This window comes from Erythrolamprus reginae, assembly GCF_031021105.1.
Source record: "Erythrolamprus reginae isolate rEryReg1 chromosome 13 unlocalized genomic scaffold, rEryReg1.hap1 SUPER_13_unloc_1, whole genome shotgun sequence".
Taxonomy (NCBI): domain Eukaryota; kingdom Metazoa; phylum Chordata; class Lepidosauria; order Squamata; family Dipsadidae; genus Erythrolamprus; species Erythrolamprus reginae.
This window is the reverse complement of record NW_027248436.1, coordinates 47,005-74,190: the sequence shown is the minus strand read 5'-3', so window position 1 is coordinate 74,190 and position 27,186 is coordinate 47,005. Positions and strand designations below refer to the sequence as shown.

Below are 27,186 nucleotides of genomic sequence, written 5' to 3'. Positions count from 1 at the left end.
ATGATGCGGACTGTCCGTGAACTGCCTGGTGTCAGTTGGCGTCGGGCCTTTCTGGTGAGCCGAAATGAGCCCCTTGGTGACCCGTCATCCACTCCCTCCACCCGACAGATCTTAGTCCCGCTTGAATTGCGTCACAAAAGAGGCAAACGTGCGTCACTCTTTCCTCTAGCTCGCAAGTGGAGTTGCCGTGGCCGACCACCAGGGGGCTCCCTCCACAGGGGCTGTTGCCTTGGCAACTCTTTAGCCTCAAAAGGGAGTTGAGCATGCGGGTCTGAGGAAGGGAGGCGAGGAAAGGCTTCCCCGGCGTCCGTCCCCTTCCCCCACCCTTTGCATCGAGACACCCCCTCTGCCCCCCAGTCAAGAGGCTGCAGGGGGGTATGGCAGGGAGGGAGGGGCTGGGAAGAGCCTCCCCAGGAAGGGGGTCCCACCAGATGACAGGCAGCCGTGGGAGGGAGGGAGGGGGATCTTGCGAGGAGGGTGGGTGTTGTATCCTGGAATGGCTACCTTGTATCGTTGTAATGGTTTGTTCCTCTTTTCTAACACTGCCTGAGCCAAATAAGGAAGTCGCTCCTGATTGGCTCAGGCGCGGCTGGCTCTTGCTTTGGCGGGAACCGCAAATGTATAAAAGAAGCGGTTTCTCCCAGGCAAAGCCAGACGGTACAACTGAAAGTCACTTTTACTTGCTGAGCTGAATAAACGTACCGTTCTCAACTCACCCTGTGTCTTGGGTCTACTTCACTGGCGACGACGGACGAAGAGAACACGCGTGCAAGATGAACAACATCCAGATCGGCCGGGCTCCAGAGTTCTTCGACCCCGAGAAGACTTCCTGGGACGACTACCTGGCCAACTTCGAGATATTCCTCGAGGCAGCGGGAATTCGGGACGCCGACGCCGACCGAAAACGGGCAATCTTCCTCAATTACTGCGGCCCAGAAATGCGCGCTCTCGCCCAGACTCTCACCGACCCGCTGCCAGCAAGAACCGTCGCTTGGGACATCCTACAAGCCAAGCTCGCGAGCCATTTCAAGCCTACAAAACCAGCCATGGTTTTCCGGCACCAATTCTCCAGAATGGTGCAACGCGAGGCGGAATCAATCAACCAGTTTGCAACGCGACTTCGTACGGTGCTAGCTCAATGCAAGTTTGACAACCCGGAAGCTCGCCTCACCGATGCCTTAGTTTTCGGCATATAAAACGCTTCCGTCAGAAACAAACTCCTTGCCGAAGACAACCCATCTCTACAAACCGTGATCAAGCTAGCGCAAACCGCAGAGGTCGCCGACGCCGCTGCCAAAGAGCTGAAAGAGCACGAAAGGCGTGAAGTCATCGCCAAGATCGACTCCACATCTTCCCGCGCCGAGGACCCAGACGACCTCAGCCCACCAGCTCGCAACGAAGACAACTGCTTCCTGCTACAAGACCAACAGAGACAGCAGAGACCGCCTCACTCCGCCGCCCCCTGCGCCGGCTGCCGAGGAAACCACCAGCGACAACGTTGCCCCTTCTGGGACGCCACATGCCGCCGTTGCAACCGACGGGGCCACATCGCCGAGGCCTGCAGAGCATCTGCACCGGAGGACACCTTCTCCATGCCGCGAAACCAACGATCTCAAAATCAACCCCGAGAAAACCGACCCTTCCGCTTTTCGGGCCGAAGGAATTACTCAGCCGCTAACCGCAACTACTCAAGAGGTAACACTCTATTTTCCGTGAATAACACGGCAACAAAGAATGGGGGAAAAATTGTAATTTCGCTATTGCTTAACAACAAGCCATGTTCTATGGAACTCGATACTGGGTCTAAATACACCATCATGCCATGGGAAAAGCTCAAATAGTACATGCCTAACCTGGCTAAAGATGAGCTATTGCAAACCTCACTGATAATCAGAGATTTTCAAGGGGGGATAATCTCTGTCTTGGGCATTGTGAATGTACCTATTGTATTTAAGAATGTTAAATGTACCCTGCCTATGGTTGTTGTTACAGGGGCTAAGCACTCTCTCCTGGGGTTGGCTTGGATGGAACCTTTGGGAATTGAAGTTTCTGGTATTTGTACTGTTAACTGTGATAGCATGCCTAACTTTTTGCAAGAGTTCCCTGAAGTGTTTAGCCCCACCTTGGGATCATATAAAGGGCCCCCTATCTCATTTTCTATTGACCCCAAGGTCCCGCCTGTCCGGCTCAAACCTCGCAGGGTACCCCTTCCACTCCTCCCCAAACTAGACCTGCAGCTGGATAAGCTAATAAGCCAAGGCATTTTAGTCCCTGTGGAACAGGGGCCATGGGAGACACCCATAGTCACCCCTCTTAAGCCAGATGGCTCCTTAAGGGTTTGCGCTGACTACAAATCTACCTTAAACAAAGCCCTCCAACACCACCCTTACCCCATTCCAGTGGTACAACAACTCCTGCACTCTCTGGGGGAAGGGAAAAGGTTTGCAAAGATTGATCTCGCACAAGCTTACCAGCAACTTCCTGTCAATGAAGCAACAGGAAACGCGCAAACGATTGTGACCCACAGGGGTGCCTTTAAATGTACCAGATTACAGTTTGGAGTGAGCATAGCCCCAGGGATATTCCAAAGCATAATGGAACGATTGTTATCAGGGATAAAAGGGGCCATTCCTTATTTTGATGACATCTTAATTGCAGGGGAGAACCAAGAGCAACTCAACAAAAGAATAAGGGAAGTACTTAAAAGACTTCAGGACAAGGGATTAAGAATTAAGCCTGATAAATGCGTTTGGGGAACCAACAGTGTAGAATTCCTAGGTTATAAAATTGATAAGGAAGGTATCCACCCCACGACCGAGAAACTGAGAGCAATTAGTGAAGCCCCAGAGCCACAAAGTAAAACTGAATTACAAGCTTTTTTAGGCCTTCTTAATTTTTACTCCGTTTTCTTAAAACAGAAGGCAACAGCAGCAGAGCCTCTACACCGTTTACTCCAGAAGGAAACTCCTTGGACATGGGGGAAAACTGAACGCGAAGCCTTTATACAAATAAAACAGTTATTAACTTCCAAAAGTGTGGTAGTCCAGTATAGCACTTCGCTACCCATTAGGCTCACTTGCGATGCTTCCCCATACGGCGTGGGAGGAGTTTTGGCCCACGTGTTACCAAATAATACAGAGGCACCAATTGCTTTCTTTTCCAGGACGATGACCAGTACTGAAAGAAATTATAGCCAGCTAGATAAGGAGGCTCTAGCTTTAGTGGCAGGGGTGAAGAAGTTTCATAATTACCTTTTTGGAAGGGGTTTTGAATTGGTTACCGACCACAAGCCGCTACTAGGTCTTTTAGCCCCCAACAAGCCTACTCCTCCATTTATGTCCCCAAGGTTAATCAGATGGGCCCTTTTCCTCTCCGGATACCAGTACGAGCTCATCCATAAAGGGGGTAAATCCATCAACCACGCAGATGGTCTCAGTAGATGCCCAATGCCAGAGTTAGTGGTAGACCCTGCCCCATCTGCTGATGTGTTAATGTTAGAGCTCGAAGACAACCCACTAACTACTGCAAAAGAGGTGGCTGCACACATGCAACAAGACCCAATACTAAAACAAGTGATAAACTGTGTACTCAAGGGTTGGCAAAATGATTCTGTAAAACCTGAACTGTGTGATTTCAAAGCCAAAAGACTTGAATTGTCATATGTAAAAGGTTGTCTATTGTGGGGGGACAGAGTGATTATTCCTAAAAGCCTAAGGGTAAAGGTACTTGAAATGTTACATGTGGGCCATCCTGGGATTGTCAGGATGAAGGGCCTAGCTAGAGGGCATTTATGGTGGCCAGGTTTGGATGCTAATATTGAAGACTGGGTAGCCAAATGTGACCCATGTCAAGAATCAAGGCCCAATCCCCCCAAAACAACTCCAGCAGAGTGGGAGCAGCCTGCAGGGCCATGGTCCAGAGTCCATATTGATTTTGCAGGCCCAGTGGGATCACAATATTTCCTGATAGTGGTCGATGCATTCTCCAAATGGGTGGAAATTATAGCAATGAACAACATAACCACGAGTGCCACCATCAAGGTGCTACGCAGACTGTTTGCTACCCATGGTTGCCCTGATCTCCTAGTGCCTGACAATGGGCCACAATTAATGGCCAGACAGTTTGAATTGTTCCTGGACAGTCTGGGAGTCAGACACGCACTCATCTCGCCTTACTCGCCCTGGGCTAATGGTTTGGCAGAACGTTATGTTCGTGTGGCTAAAGAAGCATTGCGCAGGTCAGGCCCTGGAGATGTACAACAGAATTTGGACCAGTTCTTGCTAACCCAGCACATCACCCCAAATTCTCACGCGCACGTAAGCCCTGCAGAGTTACTAATGGGGAGGAAATTAAGGTCCCCACTGGATAGGTTACACCCAAGGTTTTGTACTAATAATCATATGTATGTAAACCCTGAAAGGGAAATGTATTTGGGACAAAATGTATTTGTAAAATTTTTTGATGGAGGTGTAAACTGGATGAAGGGAATTATTGTTAAACAAAATGCTCCAAAGACATATATGGTTAAACTAGAGGATGGTCGATTGTGGAAACGACACATTGACCACATTCGGAAACGCACAGAAAACCCCTTGCAGCAACCCGCTGACACAGACTCTCCCATTTCTACAGACTTTAACACGCAACCCGATTTAATGGACATTCAAATGGACTTATCGGGTCGGGGAGAGTCGTCCAGCGATGCCGAGCCATCTTCCTCCTCCGAAGCCATCGTTGGGCCTCCCAGGCCGAGTCAACAGGCCGAGGCCCCAATCAGGCCTCAGCTGCGCCGGGGCAGCAACAGCGAGCCGTCCTCCACCGTCTGTAGCGAGGAATCAACTGGACTGCGCAGGTCGGAGCGAGCCTCGCGAAGACCCAACAGATTGGACGATTTTGTCACGTGGCTTTCGTGATGGATGTCTCCAACTAAGGAGGGAGGGGTGTTGTATCCTGGAATGGCTACCTTGTATCGTTGTAATGGTTTGTTCCTCTTTTCTAACGCTGCCTGAGCCAAATAAGGAAGTCGCTCCTGATTGGCTCAGGCGCGGCTGGCTCTTGCTTTGGCGGGAACCGCAAATGTATAAAAGAAGCGGTTTCTCCCAGGCAAAGCCAGACGGTACAGCTGAAAGTCACTTTTACTTGCTGAGCTGAATAAACGTACCGTTCTCAACTCACCCTGTGTCTTGGGTCTACTTCAGTGGGGGTTCCTATCTCCCCCGAGCCACAATCGCAGCCAGCGCAGGAATTTATTTCCTTTGGGGCTTCTTTCACACGGTGCCAGGAATGTTTGGAGGCTCTTCGGGAGCCCCAGGAAGGAACCCCGCCAGACCACAAACACACGCACACACACACACACATTTCATATCATTTCACAGATGTTCCCCAGGGAAATTTACATATTCCAGCTGTGGAACAAGAAGCGCTCCTTTTTAAAAAAGGCTCTTTTTTACTATTTTTATTATCAAAACATAAAATAGAAAATAAAGGCAGTAAAGAAACGAGAAGTGAGAAAAGGGCGGGGGGAGAAAAAGGGTGGAAAAAAGAGGACAAGAAAAGAAAGGGAAAAGAAAAAGAAAGAGAAAGGAAAGAAGATAGAAGGGCAGAAATGAAACGTGTGTTTGTAAGTGTGTCCGTGTGTGCGTGTGCGTGTGCAGCCAAATGCTTCCAGCCTCAGACGAAGAATCCGAGGTTCTACATGGGGGGGGGAGTCGCGGAGAAGCCGTTGGAGGTGGGAGGGGCCAGAACGAGGGACAGCATCAATGGGAATTCTCCATGCTCGACCGTTATCGGTTTCTGGGTAGAGTCCTTTGTGGCTTCACCTGAAGGCAGCCCCCCTTGCGAGCCGGAGGCAAGAGAGAGACACGCCTTTGCCTCTTTGGCACTGCAATCCAAGCGGGGCTGAGATCTGACGGGTCACCAAGGGGTTCATTTCGGCTCACGAGAAAGGCCCAACGCCAATGGACACCGGGGAGTTCACGGACAGAGTCTGCATAATCTATGTCTGATGGAGCCGCAGCGCAAGGGTTAAGGCCAGAGAGTTGTGAAGTCCTAGAGGGGAAAGGAGTTCCGGCTTCCTGCCTTTCTTGCAAAAGCTCCTCCCACGTGCAATTACTGCCCCTCCCATCCAGGAGCTACTGTGGGGAAACATTCTCTCGCGTTTGTTCCGTTGGTCCTCTGAAACTGCCGTTCTGCGCAGGAGGCTCGGAAGCTTCTGTCAGTCCTGAGGAGATGGGAGCGAATACACAGGGAGCGGCCAGCTGGGGGAGACAGGCAATTACTTTTCCCTTCGCTGAAGTGCTGGGGATACTTGGCGTGCAGGTACTGCTGGGGGCTTTTTACGGGGGGGGCGGCAGGGGGGTCAACAAGGGGCCTTTCTGGGTCCCCCCCCTTTGGCAGAGACTCTTGGCGGTGGAGTCCCGAAGGCCCTAAAAGAGCCTGACTGCTCCTTCCCCCCCATTTGTGGATTCTTCCGGGGAGGAGGCTGGCCTGAACAGGGAGTGATGGGTTTTATGATCCAGGAGATTTCTTGGAGGCTGGAGTTGGAGCCAGCCTTTCTCTCCCCCCCACCCTGAAGCCCATTGGATGGGAAGGGCTCCAGGCAGCCCTGATCTTCAGTGGGGAGGAGGAGAACCTTGGCCCCTCCTCCTCCCTCTCAGGAGGGATCCCTTTCTGGTTCCATGAGATTCTTTTACTCTGAGATCCTGCAGGGACAGCCTGGATTGTTTAATAATAATAATAATGATAATAATAATAACAACAACAACAACAACAACAACTCTCCGAAGACTTGGGGCGGCTCATAACAACAATAATAACAATGTTACAATGGAAACAAGGAAAGGACTTTGCTTGGCCAATGCTGGGAAAACCCCCTAAAGACGGGATTCCATCATGGGGCTCAGGGGACCCTCCATCCCATAGCCTCCCATCTGCAGGGACCCCCTTTCTTGGGATGCTGCACAGCGGTTCCTCCCGGCCTCTGAAGGGCTACCAAAATTTTTACTACTACACTGTAGGGTGGCTTATGCAGGATGCCCTGCATTTTCTTTCAACTTTCAGTGCAAATTAGGTACTCTGGGGTGGAGCTCTATTTTCGCTACTCCACTGCGTTACCTCCATCCAGGCAGCAGCCCACCCCAGCATCCCCACTGCTAGAACAGGGGTCAATGAAGCCGGGAAGTCTTTGCCCCTTCCCCTTTGGAGCCTTTCCATCAGGCTGGAGATCCAGAAAAGCAGAACAGGCAAAAGGCAGACAGGCATGCTCAGTTTCCTTTGGAGGCTAATCAGTCTGAGGCCAGGAAGGAGGAAAGAAGAAAAAAGAGAGGAGCATGCAGCAGCAAGGGAAAAAAGAGAGCCACACAAAGAGGTCTGGGCTGCCATCTTTTTCCTCTTGCGAAGTCCTCACTCCAACCGCAGCTGAGATGAAAAGGCATCGTGCGGCAATAATAAGCTTGTGACTCTCCCTTGGCTTTCCGATGTTTTTAAATCTCCCGCTCCACTTCTCCTCCTTGGAAAGCGGCAGGGAGACCAGCACTGGCAGGAGTTGCAGGGGGCCTTTTCCTCCCCCCTCTTTTCTCAACTGTTGATTGGCACCTGTTCACCTAGCTACCCAGCCTGAGCTTGGGGGCAACCCAGGAAGGAGAGTGTGGGAAATGCAAAGCAAATTGTCACCCCAGCCTCCTATTTTTCTTGGCAGGTAAAACTTGTCGATGTTACTTTGTGGATGTAAAGTGTGGTAGATATTTACAGGTTTGTGTGTTTTCCAGTCTGTTTTCCAGTTTGGCCAAAGTCCACTTGATGTCTAATCCTCTTCTTCCTGCCTTTAGACAGGATCCCTTCAACTCCTCCTGGGAAGAGTCTCCAGGTCCTTTTCTCTGAACATCTTCTCCAGCCCTTCACAGACAAGAAGAGCTTGGAAGAGGAGCAGAGAAAATGCTTTAGGCAGAAATTGTAGAGTGGAAAATTAAAGGGCCTGAAAACTGTGATTTTATTTTTCTGCTTGAAAGGAAAAAAACAGTGGAAATTTCATTACAATTTTTTTTTTTTGGTGCAAAGTACAGAAACAAAAAATAATAATCTCAAACTCAAATCCCAAAGAAAGACAGAATTATATAGGATGAAGATTTCCCTTCCAAGCTGAGAACCCATCAAATATGGCATTTCACATCATTCTGGCATTTTCACGGAGAGGATCAGGCAACCAGGCTGGTACTTGGTCCCAACAGTTTCGTCCTGACCTCTTTTCCTACTCATTCTCTTTCAGAAACACTTTTAGCTGCTGTCAAGAAGAAGAAGTGCCCACATTATTTTCTATAAGCTTTCACATTGAGTAGGTGTTGCTGAAAAGCTGAATTCCTCTGAAGTTTACACGGATCTCTTTAGCAAGATTTATTGAAAGAGGATGGGGCTGCAAGAATACTCATCATTCAATAACTTCCCATTTTGAAACATATGGATTTGGGTTTTCTTTGACTTCTGCATACTATCTAAATGGAAATCAAATGAACATCACGATAGCAATTTTTCCACTGTCACAATGGTGTTATATGTCATGTTTTTACATTTGTTCTGGCTGTGAGATGCTCCTTTGTGTTCAGGTCTGGCCTCAGAAGGATAATGTAGCACTTGGGGATGAAGATGCAGCCTAGCAGACCAGCACTGGAGGCCAGTATGGAGAAGACCTGAACAGACACCATGTATTTCCCTTTGGTGCTCAGGTAGGTGGGCACAAAAGTCACCCAGACACTGCAGAAGACCAGCATGCTGAAGGTGATCAGCTTGGCTTCGTTGAAGGCCCCAGGCAGATTCCTGGCCAGGAAAGCCACCGTGAAGCAGATGGCAGCCAGGAAGCCCATGTAGCTGAGGGTGACGTAGAACATGACAACAGCCCCTTCATTGCATTGCAGGATGATCTCTCCATGCTGGGAGTGGAGGTCAGAGTCAGGGAAGGGGGGAGAAACTCCCAACCAGATGGAGCAGATGACAATTTGGACAGCAGAAGAAGAAAGGATGATGGAGTTGGCCAAGCTCTTCCCCAACCATCTCTTCATTTGGTTTCCTGGTTTTGTGGCCAGAAAAGCCAGCACCACTGTGATGGTTTTGGCCAAGAGAGAAGAAACAGCAACTGAGAAGATGATGCTGAACACTGTCTGTCGGAGAAGGCAGGTGGCTTTCCTTGGTTGACCAATGAAGAGAGAAGAAGACAAGAAGCAAAGCAGGAGGGAGACCAGGAGGATGTAGGAGAGGTCCCGGTTGTTGGCTTTGACAATGGGGGTTTCTAGGTACTTAATGAAGATGAATAATATGAGGCCAGTGGTTACGAAGAAGAGTAGGGCAAAAGAGACCAGGATGATGCTCAAAAGTTCTTCATAAGACAAGAAGGTGATAACTTTGGGGATACATTGGACTCTGTCCTCATTTGGATATTTATCATCTGGACACTTGGTGCATTTTTCAGTATCTGAAAAATAAAAGGCAATATTTCCTTAATATTTTGTTTACAAGAAATACCAGAAGTATTTTTAAACAATTACATTCAAAAGAGCTAAGGGGGATATTTTAAAAATGTAGCTAGGTATACGAAGTTGAGGGGAGTGATAGAATGTTAATTATTTCTGTGTAATGTGTAGAAGTTTCATAGGAACTTACATTAATAAAGGTTAATAATGAATCCTAATATCTTTTTAGGCAAATATCCTGAGTCCTGCCCCATGGTAGTTAATCTATGTGACGTGTAGGATGCCTACAATATCCTGTAATACCTGGAAGCAATATGGAATTAAGGAGAAATCTCCTAACAGTGAGAACAATTAATCAGGGGAACAGCTGTCCTCCAGAGGTTTTGTGTTCTTCAATATTGGACTGAACTAGAAGACCTTTAAGCTTCCTTACTGCTCTATATTGATTTTTCAATTGATCTATAGGACTGGCAGAGTATTTGTGTAATGCGTTCCTCCCATTACTATCCACAGCACCACATGATGGACCTTCTCAGTGATCCTCAAGGGGAGGCCAATATACAGTGAATTGCAAGGTCTTTCCGAAGGTGGACCTGAAATAATTAATCAAGTTTCAAAGATCTCAGATGTTCCTAGAAAGGTAAACTTAGCAGCACTTCTCCAAACTAAAAAGCAAAAGAGATATTTCCTCTGCTGTTAGTAAAGCTTGCTTAGTCTGTCACCCCCTCCTCCCGTCTCTCCCCAGCCCTCCTTCAAAGTCTTTTTGATTTACTTCCTTTTAGATAAGAAATTGTGCAGGTTAAAAAAAACAGGTTTGCTTCAATCTGCCTTTTAACTTGCACTTTCATGAAAATGTTCTGGATGGATCCAGTTCCACCAAGCCTCCCATTTTCCTCAGTGTCACCCACCTTCCTGAGTGGAGAAGGTCCCCTCCGGACAAGGAACGCAGTCATAGCAACAAACTGGCTCTCCTTCTCGAGCCCTCTTGACAAATCCAGGATGACAACTTTCCACACATTGGGACTCAGGCAGAGACTAAGCAGAAAAAAGAGAATGTGTTAGGAAATACGTTAGGACTCTCCATCTATAGAAAATGTAGGTAAAAATGGCAGGAGACAATTAGCCTCTGGTCTTCATTGAGGTTAATATGAAATCTCTGACTTCTTCTAAACAGATGCAGGAGATAAAACAACCGGCAGATTCTTCATTTAATTCCACCCTTTTGCTTTTGGAATTTAACATTGCAATAAAGTACTTTTCTATTTAATAAAGTCTGGAGGGATGGAATTGCAGAAAAAAGACTTAGGTATTATGATATCTTCATATTAAAACTGAGAATAAAGTTTACTGTAAAAGGTTTAGGAAACATTTATTTCATTCAGGTTTTTAATGTGGAATAAAACTATGATGAAGAAAGTAAACTGTGACCAGTAAGATCTTGAAATATTTCCATAAAACATGGCAAAGCTGCTCCACTTTTGGTACTGTCTCTTGAAGAACATCCATTAGATGACACCAACTGGCATGGAAGGCCAACCACCCTGGAGACTCCAGGCTTTCCCCACTTGAAATGGAACTTCAGGCTTTGGAAAACGAAAAAAAGACAGCAAAATTTCTCCCACCTTATTGAGCAACTTTAGCCGTGAAAGAGCATATTGGTTGATAGAAAGTCTCTGTCTTATAAAATATGCCAGATCTTCTCTCGTGGGATCCTCCTTGGGGAGAACCAAGTAGTAGGCAATGCCCATATCTGCTTTTATCTCTCCATTTTGGTCCAAGTACAGTTTAAAGTTTGTAATATTCCAATATTCATTCTTCTCAAAAAAGGGATGAAACTAAAATGGGAACATCCAGGAATTTGAAATACAGAAAGCATTGTTTCTTATCCCACATTCAGTCTTTCTTCTACAATTATCTAATCTCCAAATATGGTTAAATAATACTGCCATTTTCTTCAAAAGTGAATGAAAAAGTTTGAGAAAATTTGTCAATCATATACAGACAAAACGAAGAGGAATATAATTGACACAATTGGTCAATTATAAGGAACATTCTAGAGCAGATGAGAAATAAAATGAACACAGAGAGAAAAAAAGATGATTCATAAACTCTTTAGAAACCACAGATAGATTCCCAGAAAGCTTGGGGGTTTATCAAGAAGAAAGGTGTCAGGCTAATCTTCTCCCTGGTCATCCTGATGCAAAACACCTCCAGATGTGCTAATTCTACTTGATGGCAATGTGATATTAACCAAATGTTGCAAATCTGAAAGAACAAATATCCCACCAACATTTTTCTCAGCCTGAAAAGTTAGTGAAGATCCTTTCTGAGTTTCCTTCTCTCCCATTATGCAGCTGCAGGATTCTCCCCTCTGATCTGATCCTTCCCTAGGCAGCGTCTCTTCTCCCCATCCCTAAAGTCATTCCCAGATACCATTACACTTACTAAATACCATATTTTTAGAGTATAAGACACACTTCTCCCCCCCCCCAAAAAAGTGGGTGGAAACGTTGATCCATCTTCTACACTGAACACAGCCATTTTTGGCCTCCCTAAGGCCAGATCCCTGTGAAAACAGGTGAGTAGATGGTTTGGGAAGTCTGCAAAATGATCCTGGGGGCTGAGGGAAGGCAAAACCTTTTTTTCTTATTTACCTCTTTGAAATCTTGGTGTGTCTTATGCACAGGGACCACACTGGAAGTTCTAAAGATGTTGGATAACCATTTATCCGAAATGGTGTAGGGTTTGCTGCCTAGGCAGGGGATTGGACTAGAAGACCTGTAAGGTCCCTTCCAACTCTGTTATTCTATGTTCTAATACAGAGATCCTCAAACTATGGCCCATGGGCTAGATACGGCCCACCAATGCAAAGTATCAGCTGCATGGAGTGGTGAAATTAAGCCCCTCCCCTTCCCCCTCCCCTCACCATTGGCCTTATCTTCCCGCGAGCATCTACTCCAGTGGTGTTTCTGTCATTGCTTGAGCTGCCCTTCTGATGACACAGCTGCTGCCAGTGGGTGAGATGGGGAGGGGCTTCTTTGAAAAGTAGCCCTTTAAAAGTGGGTGGGTGGGTGAAGGACATGTTTCCATGTCTCCAAGCTTATTCAAAATCAGCTGAAGTTGGCTAACTCTAATACAAGTGCAACCGCAGTATAATCCCTGAAGGAGAATTCACCCACTGCTTTGGTTCTTGCCATATATAACATATCCACTCAATTGGTTGCTGAACAATTTTGGTAGCTTTCATGTGTGTGGATACATATGCACAAGTGTTGCAAGAAGCAAATCAGTTTGAATTCTCCTTCCGGCTTAAAATCCCAAATAACTAAAAGAAGGAGGCTGGTCTCCCCTCCCTCCCCTGGCCCCCTCCCCTGCTGGCAGCCACTCACAGCTCTGCACAGCCAAAAGCCTTTGGCTGGAACCGAAGGGGAAGGACCCATGTGGGCCCCTAGAGAGGAGAAGGGAGGGGCCTTGATTGACAGCTTCTCTCAGTCTCTCAGGACTTCTGTGCTCTGTGATCAGGAGTTATTTTGAAGGAAATCCTGTTTCTTTCATTCTTTGTTTAATGGCCTCTTTTGAGGAGCCTGAAGCTGCTGTTGTAATGAAGTTAGGCAAGTGGCAAGGAAGTTTGTGCTCTTTTTCCCTTTGTGTGTGTGGGGTCTTATTAAGTTAATAGATTCCTTGGAGTGAGCAAGTATAGCTTAGAAAGGAGAAAGGGGGGGAAATTGGACTGCTAAATTGGCCACGCCCACCCAGTCACATGACCATCCCAACCATCTGAGGGACTGTCAATCTCGGCCCCCAACGTTTGAGGACCTCCATTCTAGTATTCAATTGGGGGACAATATATTTGTATGTGGTTTTGTCTGCTTTTAATTGTACATTTTTTAAAAAATGTTTCATCTACTTTTGTTTTATCTTTGTAGAAGTTCCAGTTTTTGAAGCTTGTTTTTTACCTTTTTGAATAAAATAAAATTTAATGAGCGGAATATCAAGTGTGCAGGAAAAATATTTATGATTTCCACAGAGAGAAGGGTGCACGATCAAAAAGCAGTAGAAAAACATCTGGTTTTTTAATCAACTAGGACTTGACTGACAATAGGGTCTCATATAAGAACATTAATGATGGACTGGAAGAAAGATGACGGATACCAAATTTGATATGCACGTTTGTGAAAATGACCTTAAAATCGTAGTTAATTAGAAATAGAAGATGAGTCAGCAGGGAGATGTTCTTGGAAAGAAGGCAAAGGCAGCCATAAGAATCTCAGGAAGTGGACGTTCTGGCTTGGGGAGACCCCAACTCAAAGAAAAGGTCCCCTTGCAGGCACCAAGCTTGGACGAGAATTTGCAAAAATCTACGTCAACTTCACAGGAGGACAAATACATCACCTTTTTGTGGAAGGAAAACAAGGGGAAGAAATCTGTCTCTGCCTCCCAGAAATTTGCCTCCTTGCAGCAAAGAGCAAGCAGCCCTTTGCAGCTTCAGCACAACCTGATTAGCACAAGCAGATAATTGTCAGTTGGATCAGCCTCATCAGCTATTTCAAGCTGCAAGGAGTGCCATAGGCTATTGCCACCTCTGCACGCTCCTTTTTCTAGGTGGTAAGTATCAGAATGGGTGGAAAATGGAGCATGTGGGGGCAGCACTGGCAATCTCTAAGCCTGAAACAGCTGACAACAGCTGATGTTAATCAGGCTGTGATGAAGCTGCAACTAAAACTGGCTGTTTACCGTTTGCTGTAAGGAGGCAAATTGCTGGGAGGCAGAGGCCAAAGGGTGGGGGCCGGTGGGTAGGGCTACATTCAGCATATAAGATGGACCCAAATGGTCCTCCTCTTTTTTGTGGGAAGCAGTATTGGTTTGCTACCAGTATGGAAAAGGACAGCACAATGGTAGCATAAGTTGAGCTGCATGTCTGCCATTTTTGTAGCTCTCCCCCCCCCCCCTGTGTCCCCCAATGCTTCCAGTTTGTCAATATCGTTCAGAGAATGAGCCACTTTTGCAGAGAGAAAAACGGGATGGAGAGAAAGTAGCCTGGGGGGGGGAGAGTGCGTGTTTGTGAGTGGAAGTGAAGGCTCTGTCTCTTGGACTGCTTTTGCCATAATGTGTTTATTGTGGACCAGCGATCTCGGCCTTTCCATGCCTCTGTGTGCATAGGCACGGCTTCATTTGCATCAAGGATATTGAATCGGGGCTGTTTCAGGTAAGGAACCGCTGGAGGAAGAAGTGGGACCATCTGCCCAGAGACGTCCAGAGTGCATTCCTAGGTGATGGATGCAGGAGACAAAGCTCTTGCATGTGGAGGACTTTAGAAGAGCATTGCAGATTCTAAGATGGGGATGGCCAGCCAAAGGCACTTCTGTTTTGATATGAGGGATGGAGGAAGGGAGGAAGGAAGGGAGGAAGGAAGGGAGGGAGAGAGGGAGGAAGGAAGGGAGGGAGAGAGGGAGGGAGGGAGGGAGGAAGGGAGGGAGGAGTGAGGAGGAAGGTTGTGAAGAAAGAAACAGTAAACCAAGAGAAGAAGGGAGAAAGGGAGGAAGGTAAGAAGGAAGGAAGGTTGGGTGGCTGGGTGAGAGGGAAAGAAAGAAAGAGAGAAAGGGAAAGAAATAAAGAAAAAGAGAAGGAAAGAAAGAAAACAGGGAGGGAGGGAGGAAAGAAGGAAGGAAGGAGGTTGTTTTGTTGGGTGGGTGGGAGGGAGGGAAAGAAAGAATGGCGGGAGGGAGGGAGGAGGAAGAAAGGAAGAGATAGATGAGAAAGAGAAAGAAAGAAAAAGGAGGAGAGAGAAAGAGAAAAACTCTGTGCTGTTATTTTTAATTGTTCCATTATTTATCATGTGTTAATATTTTATATTATTTTACACATAGAGTGATTTCACTGCCTTTCTTTTTCCCAGGGCTACCACATATTTTTCAGGGATTTATGTGCATTCAGTCTTTATAGTCCAGAGCATAAATATAGGTGTGTTTATTTTATACATCCAATTGCATAAGTCCAGCTTAATATGCAATTCCAGTGATGGTGAAGCATAGGTGGCACGTGGGCCCATATCTGCTGGCAAGGGAGCTGCTGCCCTAGATAGCTGCAACATGCATGTGTGTGCTAACCAGCTGATTTTGGGCTTGCACAGAGAGTCTGAGAGGATGTTCTTGTCTTTCAGGGAAGCCTTTGGAGCCTAGGGAGGTGAAACACGAGCCTACTGGGCCCACCAGAAGTTGGGAAAAGGGCCATTTCCAGCTTCCTTAGTTTTAGGTGGCTTCTCTCTTTCTTCGGTTTCCATCCATTGCTTCTTGTTTGGCCTTCTGGTGCTTTAGGCAATGGGTCCAGATGGCATCCACCCCAGAGTTCTTAAAGAACTCAGATCTGTCATTGCTACCCCCCTGACTGATTTGTTTAACCAATCCCTGTTAACAGGAGATGTTCCTGAGGATTGGAGAATGGCCAGTGTTGTGCCTATCCACAAGAAGGGCAGTAGAGAAGAAGCTGGTAACTACAGGCCAGTTAGCCTGACATCAGTTGTAGTTAAAATGATGGAGACTCTACGCAAAAAGAGGATAAATCAGCACCTAAAAAACAATAACTTATTGGACCCAAATCAGCATGGCTTTACTGAAGGCAAATCATGTCAGACTAATCTTATTGATTTCTTTGACTATGTCACAAAGGTGTTGGATCAAGGTGGTGCCGTGGATATTGCCTATCTGGACTTCAGCAAAGCCTTTGATATGGTTCCACATAAAGAGCTGATAGATAAATTAGTGAAGATTGGACTTAATCCCTGGATAGTTCAGTGGATTTCAAGCTGGCTGAAGCGTAGACATCGGAGAGTTATTGTTAATGGCGAGTATTCTGAGCAGAAACAGGTTACAAGCGGTGTGCCACAAGGGTCTGTTCTGGGTCCTATTCTTTTTAATATGTTTGTGAGTGACATAGGGGAAGGTTTGGTAGGGAAGGTTTGCCTATTTGCCGATGACTCTAAAGTGTGCAATAGGGTTGATATTCCTGGAGGGGTCTGTAATATTGTAAATGATTTAGCTTTACCAGATAAATGGTCAAAGCAATGGAAACTGCAGTTTAATGTTTCCAAATGTAAAATAATGCACTTGGGGAAAAGGAATCCTCAACCTGAGTATTGTATTGGCAGTTCTGTGTTAGCAAAAATGTCAGAAGAGAAGGATTTAGGGGTAGTGATTTCTGACAGTCTCAAAATGGGTGAGCAGTGTGGTCGGGCGGTAGGAAAAGCAAGTAGGATGCTTGGCTGCATAGCTAGAGGTATAACAAGCAGGAAGAGGGAGATTGTGATCTCCTTATATAGAGCGCTGGTGAGACCACATTTGGAATACAGTACTGTGTTCAGTTCTGGAGACCTCACCTACAAAAAGATATTGACAAAATTGAACGGGTCCAAAGACGGGCTACAAGAATGGTGGAAGGCCCCCCACAGAGAAGGCTCCTTCGCTAGGCCCTGCCAAGTGACATTGTCCGGCTGATGGGACCTGGAGAAGGCCAACTCTGTGGGACCTAATTGGTTGCTGGGACTCATGCGGCAGAAGGCGGTCCCGGAGATAATCTGGTCCGATGCCATGAAGGGCTTTAAAGGTCATAACCAACACTTTGAATTGTGACCGGAAATTGATCGGCAACCAATGCAGACTGCGGAGTGTTGGTGTAACATGGGCATACCTAGGGAAGCCCATGACTGCTCTCGCAGCTGCATTCTGCACGATCTGAAGTTTCCGAACACTCTTCAAAGGTAGCCCCATCTAGAGAGTGTTACAGTAGTCAAACCTCAAGGTGATGAGGGCATGAGTGACTGGGAGCAGTGAGTCCCGCTCCAGGTAGGGCCGCAAATGGTACACCAGGCAAACCTGGGTAAACGCCCCCCCTCGCCACAGCTGAAGGATGGTTCTCTAATGGATCAAGGAGGACACCCAAGTTGCGGACCCTCTCTGAGGGGGGTCAGAATTCCCTCCCCCCAAGTAATGGAGGGACAGATGGGCATGTTCTTGGGAGGCAGAACCAGTGGTGGGCCCCAGCCTCAATGGTGGGGAACACGGTTCCAGTGGCGGCCATGTAGCGCGTAGGCTAGCACTGGTGCCGATGTCGGGTATGCCCGCACATGCCCACATGTGCACATGACACCAGTGCTTCCCTGGACCAACACCTGCCCTGCTGCAAGAACTTCCTTCCCCCGCCGTTCACCCCTTGCTTGCTCTCGCACTGGCTCCCACTACTGCCAGAACTGCCATCATTTGCCCGAAGAGCGACAGTCGAGCACGGCAAGAGGGTGGTGTGGGGGCTAACGGCGGCAGGCAGCAGCGAGCGAGCACTTACATGTTTGCCCATTTCCGTTTTTTTTCCACTTCTGTGCATGGGCAGAAGGGAAAAACCCTGGAAATAACTCTCGCATGAGATTGAGCCTCTGTGCATGTGCGGAAGAGAAAAAACCCTGGAAATTGGGCTCTCTCGCGCGTGCACACATGGGGGCAAGCGGTGGCCTGCTCCCACCCCATTCCGGTACGGCCAGGAATGGTAGCCCACTCCTGGACAGAACCCACAGCCACTCCGTCTTGTTGGTGTTTAGTCTGAGTCTGTTATACGTGTTCATAATACTGCTTCGCACGCATGGTTATATAATGGTACAGAGGAAATGTCATTTGAGTATAAAATACAACTTGATATCACAATATGGCTGCACTTTGGTTCCTTCCTTTACACAAAATAAACCATCTTTACATTTTCCTCTCAGTCAATCCCAGTCCTTTTCATTAAAATAGACACACCCAATTCCTACAACTGTTCTTCATATGTTTTAGTCTCCAGACCCTTAATCATCTTAGTCTCTACATCTTTTTATAATATGGTCATCAAAATTGGATGCAGTATTCCAAGTAAGGTCTTGCCAAAGCATTATAAAGCAGCACTAATACTTCACATGATCTCGATTTTATCCATGTTTTAGTGGCAACATTTTTGGCTTTTTTGGCTGGTGCCAAACATTGCTGGTCCATTTTTAAGTGATTGTGCACTAAGACTCCAAGATCCCTCTCACAGTTACTGTCTTTGAGGCAGATTTCACCTAATCTGAAAGTTTGCATTTGGTTTTTCTAGCCTAAGTATAAAACTTCACATTTCTCTACATTAAATTACATTTTGTTTGATAGGCTGAGGATTCAAGTCTATCTAGTTCCATCAGGGTCTTTAGCCTATCTTCTCGGGTGTTGGCTGTTCCTGCCACTTTTGTGTTGTCTTCACATTTGATGATTTCCCCATTTCTCCCCTCATCCAAATCATTCATGAAAACATTGAGTCCTGGGCCTAAAATGGAAACTTGGGGCTCCCTCACTGCTGGTTTCCCTCCATGCAGATGTAGTTCCACCATTGAGGACCACAGGCTGACTCCATCACATATATTTTGAGCTTACCAAGAAATAGGTTGTGGGTTAGTTTGTCAAAGTCTTTCTGAAATCCAAGTGCTGTATACCATGTACATTGCTGGTCCACTAATTTAGTAATTTTTGTCAAAAAATGAAATATCATTTATTTATTCATGATCTGTTTTTTTATCCTGCATTATTCCTAGTAAGTCATTCATATTTATACTGAGTAAGCTTACAAATATAAGGGCCGGGGTGGTGCAGCAGGTAGAGTGCTGTACTGCAGGCCATTGAAGGTGACTAGATCTGAAGGTCAGCGGTTCAAATCTCATCACCGGCTCAAGGTTGACTCAGCCTTCCATCCTTCTGAGGTGGGTAAAATGAGGACCTGGATTGTGGGGGCAATAGCCTTGCTCTGTTAATAAAGTGCTATTGCTAACATGTTGTAAGCCGCCCTGAGTCTAACAAGAAGGGTGGCATAAAAATTGAATAAATAAATAAATAAATAATACATCTCCCCCCCCCCTTCTTGGTAGTAGTTCCTTCTTCTCGTGGCTCCATTGAGCCCAAACCTCCCTCTCAAACAAGAGCTTGGATCAGGGCCAACAGGCTGAGCTCCATTTTGAGGAAAATCCATTTTCTCCATCATATTTCTCTGTTTATTGAATCAAATTCTGCAGTAACATCTAGAAAGCCAGAAGGTCTTGTTTTATCTCACTGATATAGATTAGATATATCAAGACCAATTTGAGCCAATATATGATTATGCATTATTTCTTATAAAATCCATATAGCTTTTAACTCTACTTAAAGCCTTCTGGTTCTTCTGCAAGGAATGCATTTTTCTCAAGTTTAACTAAGAGGATCATTGCATAAGTTTTAGGAGAATTTGCTGGGAGCTGCCTTGAGTTCAAGGAGAAGGGCAGCATAGAAATCTAATAAATAAACAATATCTGGAGTCCTTTTTATTCCACATTTTAAATGTATAAAATGCTACTATTGCCAACTTCAATCCAAATGGATAGGGAAGGTCTTGTCTTCTAAAATGAAGATGCCAATAGAGGCCCCAACAACTAGGGATATTTTTTGATCAGTTAAATAGTTGGTAGAATGTCTTCTCCATGGAATGTATTGCTTGCATTTCAGGCCTTTCATGATTAATGTCAACATGAACATAATGAGATAAATTATTGAGATTTTTGCTTATATGGAAAAAAGCAGCTCTTGAATTCCATGACGAAGACATGATTGCATCTATTGCTCACCCACCATTCACTTTACTAAATGGAGAAAAACACACACAAACCTGTGGGACTTTGTACGTGCCTCCTAATGTTGACATCTGGATGGAGATTTCCCTTGCAGCTGTATCAAGAAGAGCCAGAAGGTTCTCCTTCCTTCCACAGCCGTAGTTGGGGACACTGGCTTCTCCAGTGGAGAGAATGTCCAGCAAAGCATCTGAAGTGTGGAAAGTGCTCAGATAGTTGTCATGGAGGTTGTAGCCAAGTGTGAGGTTGTGCAGGAGCTGGGAATTCTTGTTCATCAGTTGAATGTTGAAAATTAATAGCAAGCCATAGAAAAAACTATCAACATTGCTATTGTAAGGGGAGCAAGAACAAATATTTCTTTTAATACATAATCCTCCACAAGCCTACTGAGCCTTAAGCCAGCATTGAACCAAAATCAATGATCAGTTACACAAATATGGAAATCGGCAGAGGTATCACAACTACAACTGATTCCACCACTACTTCAAATAAAATTCATTATTAAGGTGATAAATTAAAGATTGAACAGAGAGGGAAAATAATCTGCAGCCCTTTCAGGTTTGTCTCAGATCACTTTTTGGATTTGCGTCTCTTTCATAAAATCAGACAAGAGAGAAGCTGTGGAAATCAAAATCATTCAGCAAATTAGACATATTCCCCAATATAGGAAGAAATGGGGGGGGGGACAGAAAAGAAGGAGGGTGTTAAAATGGAGGGAGCGCAACTTACGGGTCATGGAAAACAAACTGAAGAGAAGGAGCCACGTTGAAAAGCAACTTTGTATGCAGTGGTTCAAATCCAGTGAAGACTATACCAATGAGATGGTCTCCTGGGCTGTAAAAACTTTGTGGTTTATTTCCACCCTGATGCTCCAAACTCAGTGGCCATTTCCTTCTCAGCTTCCCAGAGACTGGATGGGACAAAAGCAGCAACAGAAGCAGAAGCAGAAGGTCCATAATTCAATGGGTGACTCAGTCAATCTCCTTCCTGTTCCTAAAGAAGAATTGGAAGAATTCAGAGGATTCTCAGAAGGTGGAATATGATCGTACATGCAAGAGCACAGACTCTGCCTGTCCCTAAACTCCATATTTCTGTGCTCAAAGTCTCCCCTGGAGGATTCAGCCAAAGACAGAGCTGAAACTTTAATCATAATTCTCCCTCTCAGGAGAGATCCCTGGATAATTCAAATTTGGGGGATTTTCTGGAGAGAAATGAAAGGGAAATAATCCCCATATGGCACATAATGGCAGGAGCAGAGATGGAATTAAATTGGTCATCTAGAACTGAGAGGTTTGAGACCTCCATGCTTGAAATAGACCCCAGAGGGAATACATGGCAACTGTGGCTGAAGAAACAAAGACATCTGTGATTTGTTGGCATGAAGACAAATCCCAAGGGGCAGTTAATGCCAGAGCATCTCACAGGGCTGAAACAGCTGCCTGTTGAGTGAAAGCCAACATGTATTTAACTTTCTTTTGAAAGTTAAAGCTCAAAGGCACCACACAAAAGGGCTGATGCAACTTTAGTGAAAAACTAGTTACCAGAACTTTTCAGAATTAAAAAAAAACTTTTAACTTTGAAGAGTTAAAATAAACTTTTCTCTGTGTCTCTCTTTCTCACACGCACACACAGACACACAGACAAACCCAGGGATAAGTTAGGAAAAAACTGGCTAGCTTAGCAACCTGAAGATGAGTGAACTTCAACTCCCAGAATTCCACAGTCAGCACTCAGGGACCTTCCTCCCCTGGGCCTTTCCATGCTTTAGCTATCCATCTTCACTGCCTATAGGGGGCAGTCTGCACTCTGGCCTTTAACTAACTGGCCTCCTAAGGCAGTGAGTTGGACAACAAAAGCTGGCAAAGACCCATCTGGTATTTTTTAGGCCCATACTCACAACGACTTTTGAACATGTTTGTTTGAATGTGCGCTGAAATTTTATGAAAAAGTTCACACGAGACGTTTGGACAAAGAGAACAGAAATGTTTATTCTCTCTGGGTATACCAAAAACGGTTTGCAAAGCGGGTACTCTTCATAAGGGAAGAGACACTTGTACAGAAGCTAAAGAACAGGTTATATAGTTTTACAAATTACAAGGGTACATAGAATCCCCAACCCATCACAGGGGCACACAGAATTCCCTGGCAAATATGGTCCACATCCTTATATGGTTTATTGGGTAAACAGCAAACATTTTTCTTGTTAAAATGACAGTCACAAGATAAGTAAAAACAGGAAATCCTTATCTTGTTAAAGACAGAAGCTACAGACAGCAAATACTGATATCCTTAAAGGAAAAACAGCTACAGACATCAAATACTGATATTCTTAAAATAAAACTTAAATTATTTTATACACAATAGATTTTTCCTTCATGAAGATAAATAAATAAATATAGGAATGTGCAGATGTGGTGACATGTAAAACTATATTACCCAGAGTACAATTTCACTACTTTCCTCTAATGAAAATGTCTTACAGAAACCTGTCTCAATACAATCTCACTACAGTGGAACCCCGACATAAGAGCTGCTCTACTTAAGAGCAACTCGAGATAAGAGCTGGGAGGGGAGAGATATTTTTGTTCTACTTACAAGCCCAAATTCGAGATACAAGCGCCAAGGAGCTGTCTCCTGAAGCCGAACGCTAACTTCCGCGTTCGGCTTCAGGAGACAGCTGCGAAGCGGCGCGCATGTTTTAAAAGGTTGCAGCCGGCCTGGGGGGCTCTGGGGGTGCTTGCAGCCAGCCTGGGGGGCTTGCCAGCACCCCCCCGAACCCGCCAGGCCGGCTGCAACCTTTTAAAACACGTGCGCGGCTTCGCAGCTGTCTCCTGAAGCTGAACGCGGAAGTTAGCTCTTTTTCTTTCTCTCTTTTACCTTCCCTTCCTCTATTTCTTCTTTTCTTTCTCCTTCCCACCTTCTTCCCTCCCTTCTCTCATTCCTCTCTTACTCTCCCCTTTCATAAGTTTCCTTCCTTCCTTCCTCTGTTCCTGTCCCTTCCCTCTTTCCTTCCTTCCCACCCTCCGTCCATTCATTTATCCCATTCCTCTCTTGATCGCTTAAAGCCGGTCCCTGGTGCAAAAAGGGTTGGGGACCTCTGTCCTACAGGATTGGGTGGCAGAGAAGTTGAACATATGTAAATTTAAAAGTTTAAGAAAGTTTACAAGTTAAGTGAAAGAAACTTCATTATTCATTTATATTTACATGTACATTTCTTCATTAAAAACTTGTCTTTCTGCATAATTTAGACTAACTTTGTGAGTTTTTTGAGGGCTGGAACCAATTAAAATTATTTACATTAATTCCTATGGGGAAAAGTCGTTCGAGATAAGAGCTACTCGACTTAAGAGCCTAGGTCAGGAACGAATTAAACTCGTATCTCGAGGTACCACTGTATTTCTGCCTGTGGTGACTTTTTGGGGTCCGAGGACGGCCACAGATTGGGGAGAAGGGAGGCCTTTCCCCCCTCCTGCCTCCCTCCCCCCTCCCTTTGGGAAGCGTCTTCAAGGACTTTGGGCCTTGTGTGGCCCCTGTGAGGACAAGGCCTTTCCATCTAGAGGAGCCTTGGGGGCATCAATACAGGCAGCCCTCAACTGACGACGGTTGCCTCAGAGACTTTTTGTAGAAAGAAGGGACTCAGGACCATTTTTCACACTTATGACCCCAGGGCCACGTGGTTGACATTCCGATGCTTTGTGGCTGACTCACATTTGTGACGGTCACAGTGTCTGGGAGTCACCTGATCCCCTTTTGGGACCTCCTGACAAGCAAAGTCAATGGGGAAGCCAGGTTCACTTCACATCCCATGTGAGTCACTCAACAATTGCAGTTGATTCACTCAACAACTGTGGCAGAATAGGTTGAACAATGGGGCAAAATTCGCTTAACAACAGTCTCGCTTAGCAACAGATAATTTGGGCGCCACTGTGGTTGCAAGTCAAGGACTTCCTTCATGGTGGACATAGAAAATCTGCAGAGATGTTTCTGAGATGCAAATTTAAAAAATCAAACCAAAATAAAGAACTCCCCCCCCCCCCTTGAATACAACAAGTAAGCTATTTAATTCAACTGAAAATCTATTTGAAATTTTTTAGGTGGAAAAATAACAATCAAAAAGTAGATGAATGTGGCTGTGCAAACATTTCCTCATCTGTCGGTTTCCCTGAGCATTTCTAATATATCTTATAAATGGTTGCACCTCTTTTTCCTGTAAGGAGAAGCTTCTGATTGTCATAGCAGAAATAGCAAAATTGGATTTTTATATGCATAACTACACACAAAGACATGAAATTATATTTAATATCATTTAACCTAAGAGTTTCAAGTTAAAAAGGCCAATGAGTCTAATTTCTCTCTGTTCTTCCTAATTGACAGGAACACAACAGAAAAATCTCCAGCTAATTGTATAAAAGGAAGAGCTCTGCAAATATTTGGAACAAAGACTGAGAATTTTAGATAGCAACCCCGCCTTTTCTTCCAGAATTTGATATTAAATTCTCAACAGTTCCCCCCCACCCCCCTGAACCAATATTTTATATTGGTCATAATTAAGGTGACCAGACACGCTAATCATTTGTCCCGTGTCCCGCCAGGTTTCCAAAATGTCCAGATTCTGGAATGGAAGAGGGGGACGGCCAGTGGCCTGGGGGGGAGGGGAAGCCGGAGGGAAGGGGCATGTTTCAATTCCACCCCTCTTCCTCCTCTTCCTCGGTAGCGAAGTCTTTTTCCTGCCCCCACCCCTGCCCCAACCAAGCCATACTGACCGTGACTTGGTTGGTTAAAGCAGTGTTTCCCAACCTTGGCAACTTGAAGATATTTGGACTTCAACTCCCAGAACTCCCCAGCCAGCGTTCTTCAAGTTACCAAGGTTGGGAAACACTGGGTCAAAGGCAGCGCTTGGGGGTGGGGTATTCTGCAGAGCGCGAGCCCGCATGGTGCTCAGGGGCCACCGTAGCAGCCGGCACCGTGGCGCTGAGCTCTGGAGAGGCCCTCGGGTTCAGACCCTTTACGTATGTTTTCCTGAGGTAACCAGTAAAAGGCAATTATTTTTCTCCTCTGGCTTTGGGTCTGCCTGCGTTTCCTCCCACCCTCTCAAGGCGGGGGAGGGGAGGGGATGGATGGCCAGTGTGAGGAAACCTGGCTCCTCTTTGGCCTTTGCTCAACCTCGCCCCCCTCCCACCTCAGCCTCAGATTTTTTTTTTGCTCCATAAAGACCAAATTTTTAATCAAGTTCCCCCCACCCTGGTCAATGGTGTCCCTCTTTGCCTTTGTTAAAATCTGGTCACTTTAGTCATAGTTTGACATAACATGAGTTTTAATGGATCAGCTCTTAGGCCACATCAAAATGCAAAGTTCCAGAAACAAATTATTATTAAAATTTGATAAAACAGTTGAAAATTGAATTTAATATAAAACAATTTAAAATGGAATTGGAATACAAGATGATTTAAAATGAAGTTGGAATAAAATACATTCTAAAATTAAATTTAAAAAAATACAATAATTTAGATACAGATTAAACATAAAATTGTACTTTGATGTTTACATAAACAAACAGAGAACTGGTGCAACCATCCAGTGAGAACCCACCAAAGTTCCTTGGAGACCCTGGAAAGTGACATTGTTCATCTTTGGGGTCTGTGTATTGTTTGGCCTCTACGTTCAGGGTGTTGTGTCACCAGAACCACCAGCTGAAGATGAGGAGGAGGCCTCCATCACTGTGGAATCCACATACAACAATCCATCAATTCCCACATCACCATAATTGATGAAAGACGATGTCAGACCTTCAGGCCTGGTCAACAATGTGATGGTGGTGCAATTTGTCCTTGGGCAAAAGAAGCACAGATTGAAGATTTTAATAATAATGAAATAGTAAGAAAGAAACAAAATAATGAATAAAACCGAACAATCAAATTAATATTAAAGGCTCCTAGTTTTCTTTCCTGTTAGCTTCCATAGTCCAAGCATCCATACCCAAAAGGCCAAAGCAAGGTTTCCTGACCTTTGGTGTTACATCACAACCTTTGATCCAGCTGTGGGGTCATTCAAGATGGAGAGTCAGAAGCTGAAAGAGACACTCGGAGAGTCCCAGGCAAAGTCTGTAGAATGAATAGAAAAACGGGGAGTGAAAGACCCAGGAAAGACCATTGGCTAAATGACTTGGGGTTGGGGGAGAGAAGAAGAGAGGGGGGGGAGGAAAGAAAAAGGAAAGAAGGGAGGGAAGAGAAAATACAGGGAAGGGAGCAGTGGAGGGATTCAGCCGGTTTATTTATTTATTTTTATTTATTAATTTTGTCATGTACATGTTGGTGGTATAAAAAGATATAACAATATTTATATACATAATACCAATAAGAGAGAAACATTAGGACAGGAAATGAAAGGCACTCTGGTACACTTATGCACGCCCCTTACTGACCTCTGAGGAATCGGGAGAGGACAACAGTGGACAATCTAAGGGTAAAGTTTTGGGGGTTAGGTCATGATACTACAGAGTCAGGTAGCGAGTTCCAGGCATTAACTACTCATTTACTAAAGTTGTATTTTGTGCAGTCGAGTTTAGAGCGGTTTACTTTGAGTTTGTATTTGTTGTGTACTCATGTGTTCTTGTGGTTGAAGTCAAATAGTTGTTGACAGGAAGGCTGCTGTAGCAGATGATTTTATGGGCTATGCTTAGGTCGTGTTTAAGGTTTAATGGAGTTAATCGTGTGGAAACTGGTTCTCACTGTTTTGCTAGAACCGTTTAATGTAATGCCCAGTTCGGGGAACCGTCTGAATTACCTGGCCTTGTCCCCTCCTCTGACCTCCCTTGCCTGGCCCCGCCCTGCCTCACCCCTCCCCTCCTGAGGGTCAACCCCCTGACAAAATGATATCTCTCAAGATCTCCTGGATCCCTTTGGCTCAGGCAGTGGAATTCCTTGCTGGTTCCCTCTCTGTGTAAAGCGAAGGGATCCCAGAAAGGCTACTGAGCCCAAAGTCCTGGGATCCCCTTTTGCAGCCTTCCCACAAGCAAAGTCAACAGGGAAGCCAGATTCACTCAACAACCCTGATAGAAATGAAACGGTGGTGAGAAAGTGGGGC

At 45.5% G+C, this 27,186-nt stretch overlaps 1 protein-coding gene and 1 long non-coding RNA gene across 2 annotated transcripts; one reads left to right on the top strand and one right to left on the bottom strand.

Moving 5' to 3' along the window:
• Positions 1-8,034: 8,034 nt before the first annotated feature.
• LOC139155131 (vomeronasal type-2 receptor 26-like) lies at positions 8,035-20,378 on the bottom strand. The gene is made up of 3 exons (XM_070730215.1): positions 20,142-20,378; positions 10,367-10,487; positions 8,035-9,460 (listed from the first exon to the last, which is right to left on the bottom strand). Exons 1-3 carry the CDS (start codon positions 20,376-20,378, stop codon positions 8,550-8,552), a joined length of 1,269 nt encoding a protein of 422 aa, XP_070586316.1. The 3' UTR covers positions 8,035-8,549.
• A 4,618-nt stretch (positions 20,379-24,996) lies between these two features.
• LOC139155127 (uncharacterized) lies at positions 24,997-26,020 on the top strand. The gene is made up of 2 exons (XR_011557030.1): positions 24,997-25,127; positions 25,785-26,020. It is a non-coding gene; the product is annotated as an uncharacterized lncRNA (long non-coding RNA).
• The last annotated feature ends 1,166 nt before the right edge of the window (positions 26,021-27,186 follow it).

Coding starts and splice junctions, on each gene's coding strand:
- LOC139155131 (XM_070730215.1), bottom strand. CDS start 20,378: ATGAACAAGAATTCCCAGCTCCTGCACAACCTCACACTTGGCTACAAC. Junction 10,488..20,141: donor GCACGTACAAAGTCCCACAG/GTTTGTGTGTGT, acceptor GCTTAGTCTCTG/CCTGAGTCCCAATGTGTGGA. Junction 9,461..10,366: donor GACCTTCTCCACTCAGGAAG/GTGGGTGACACT, acceptor TTTATTTTTCAG/ATACTGAAAAATGCACCAAG.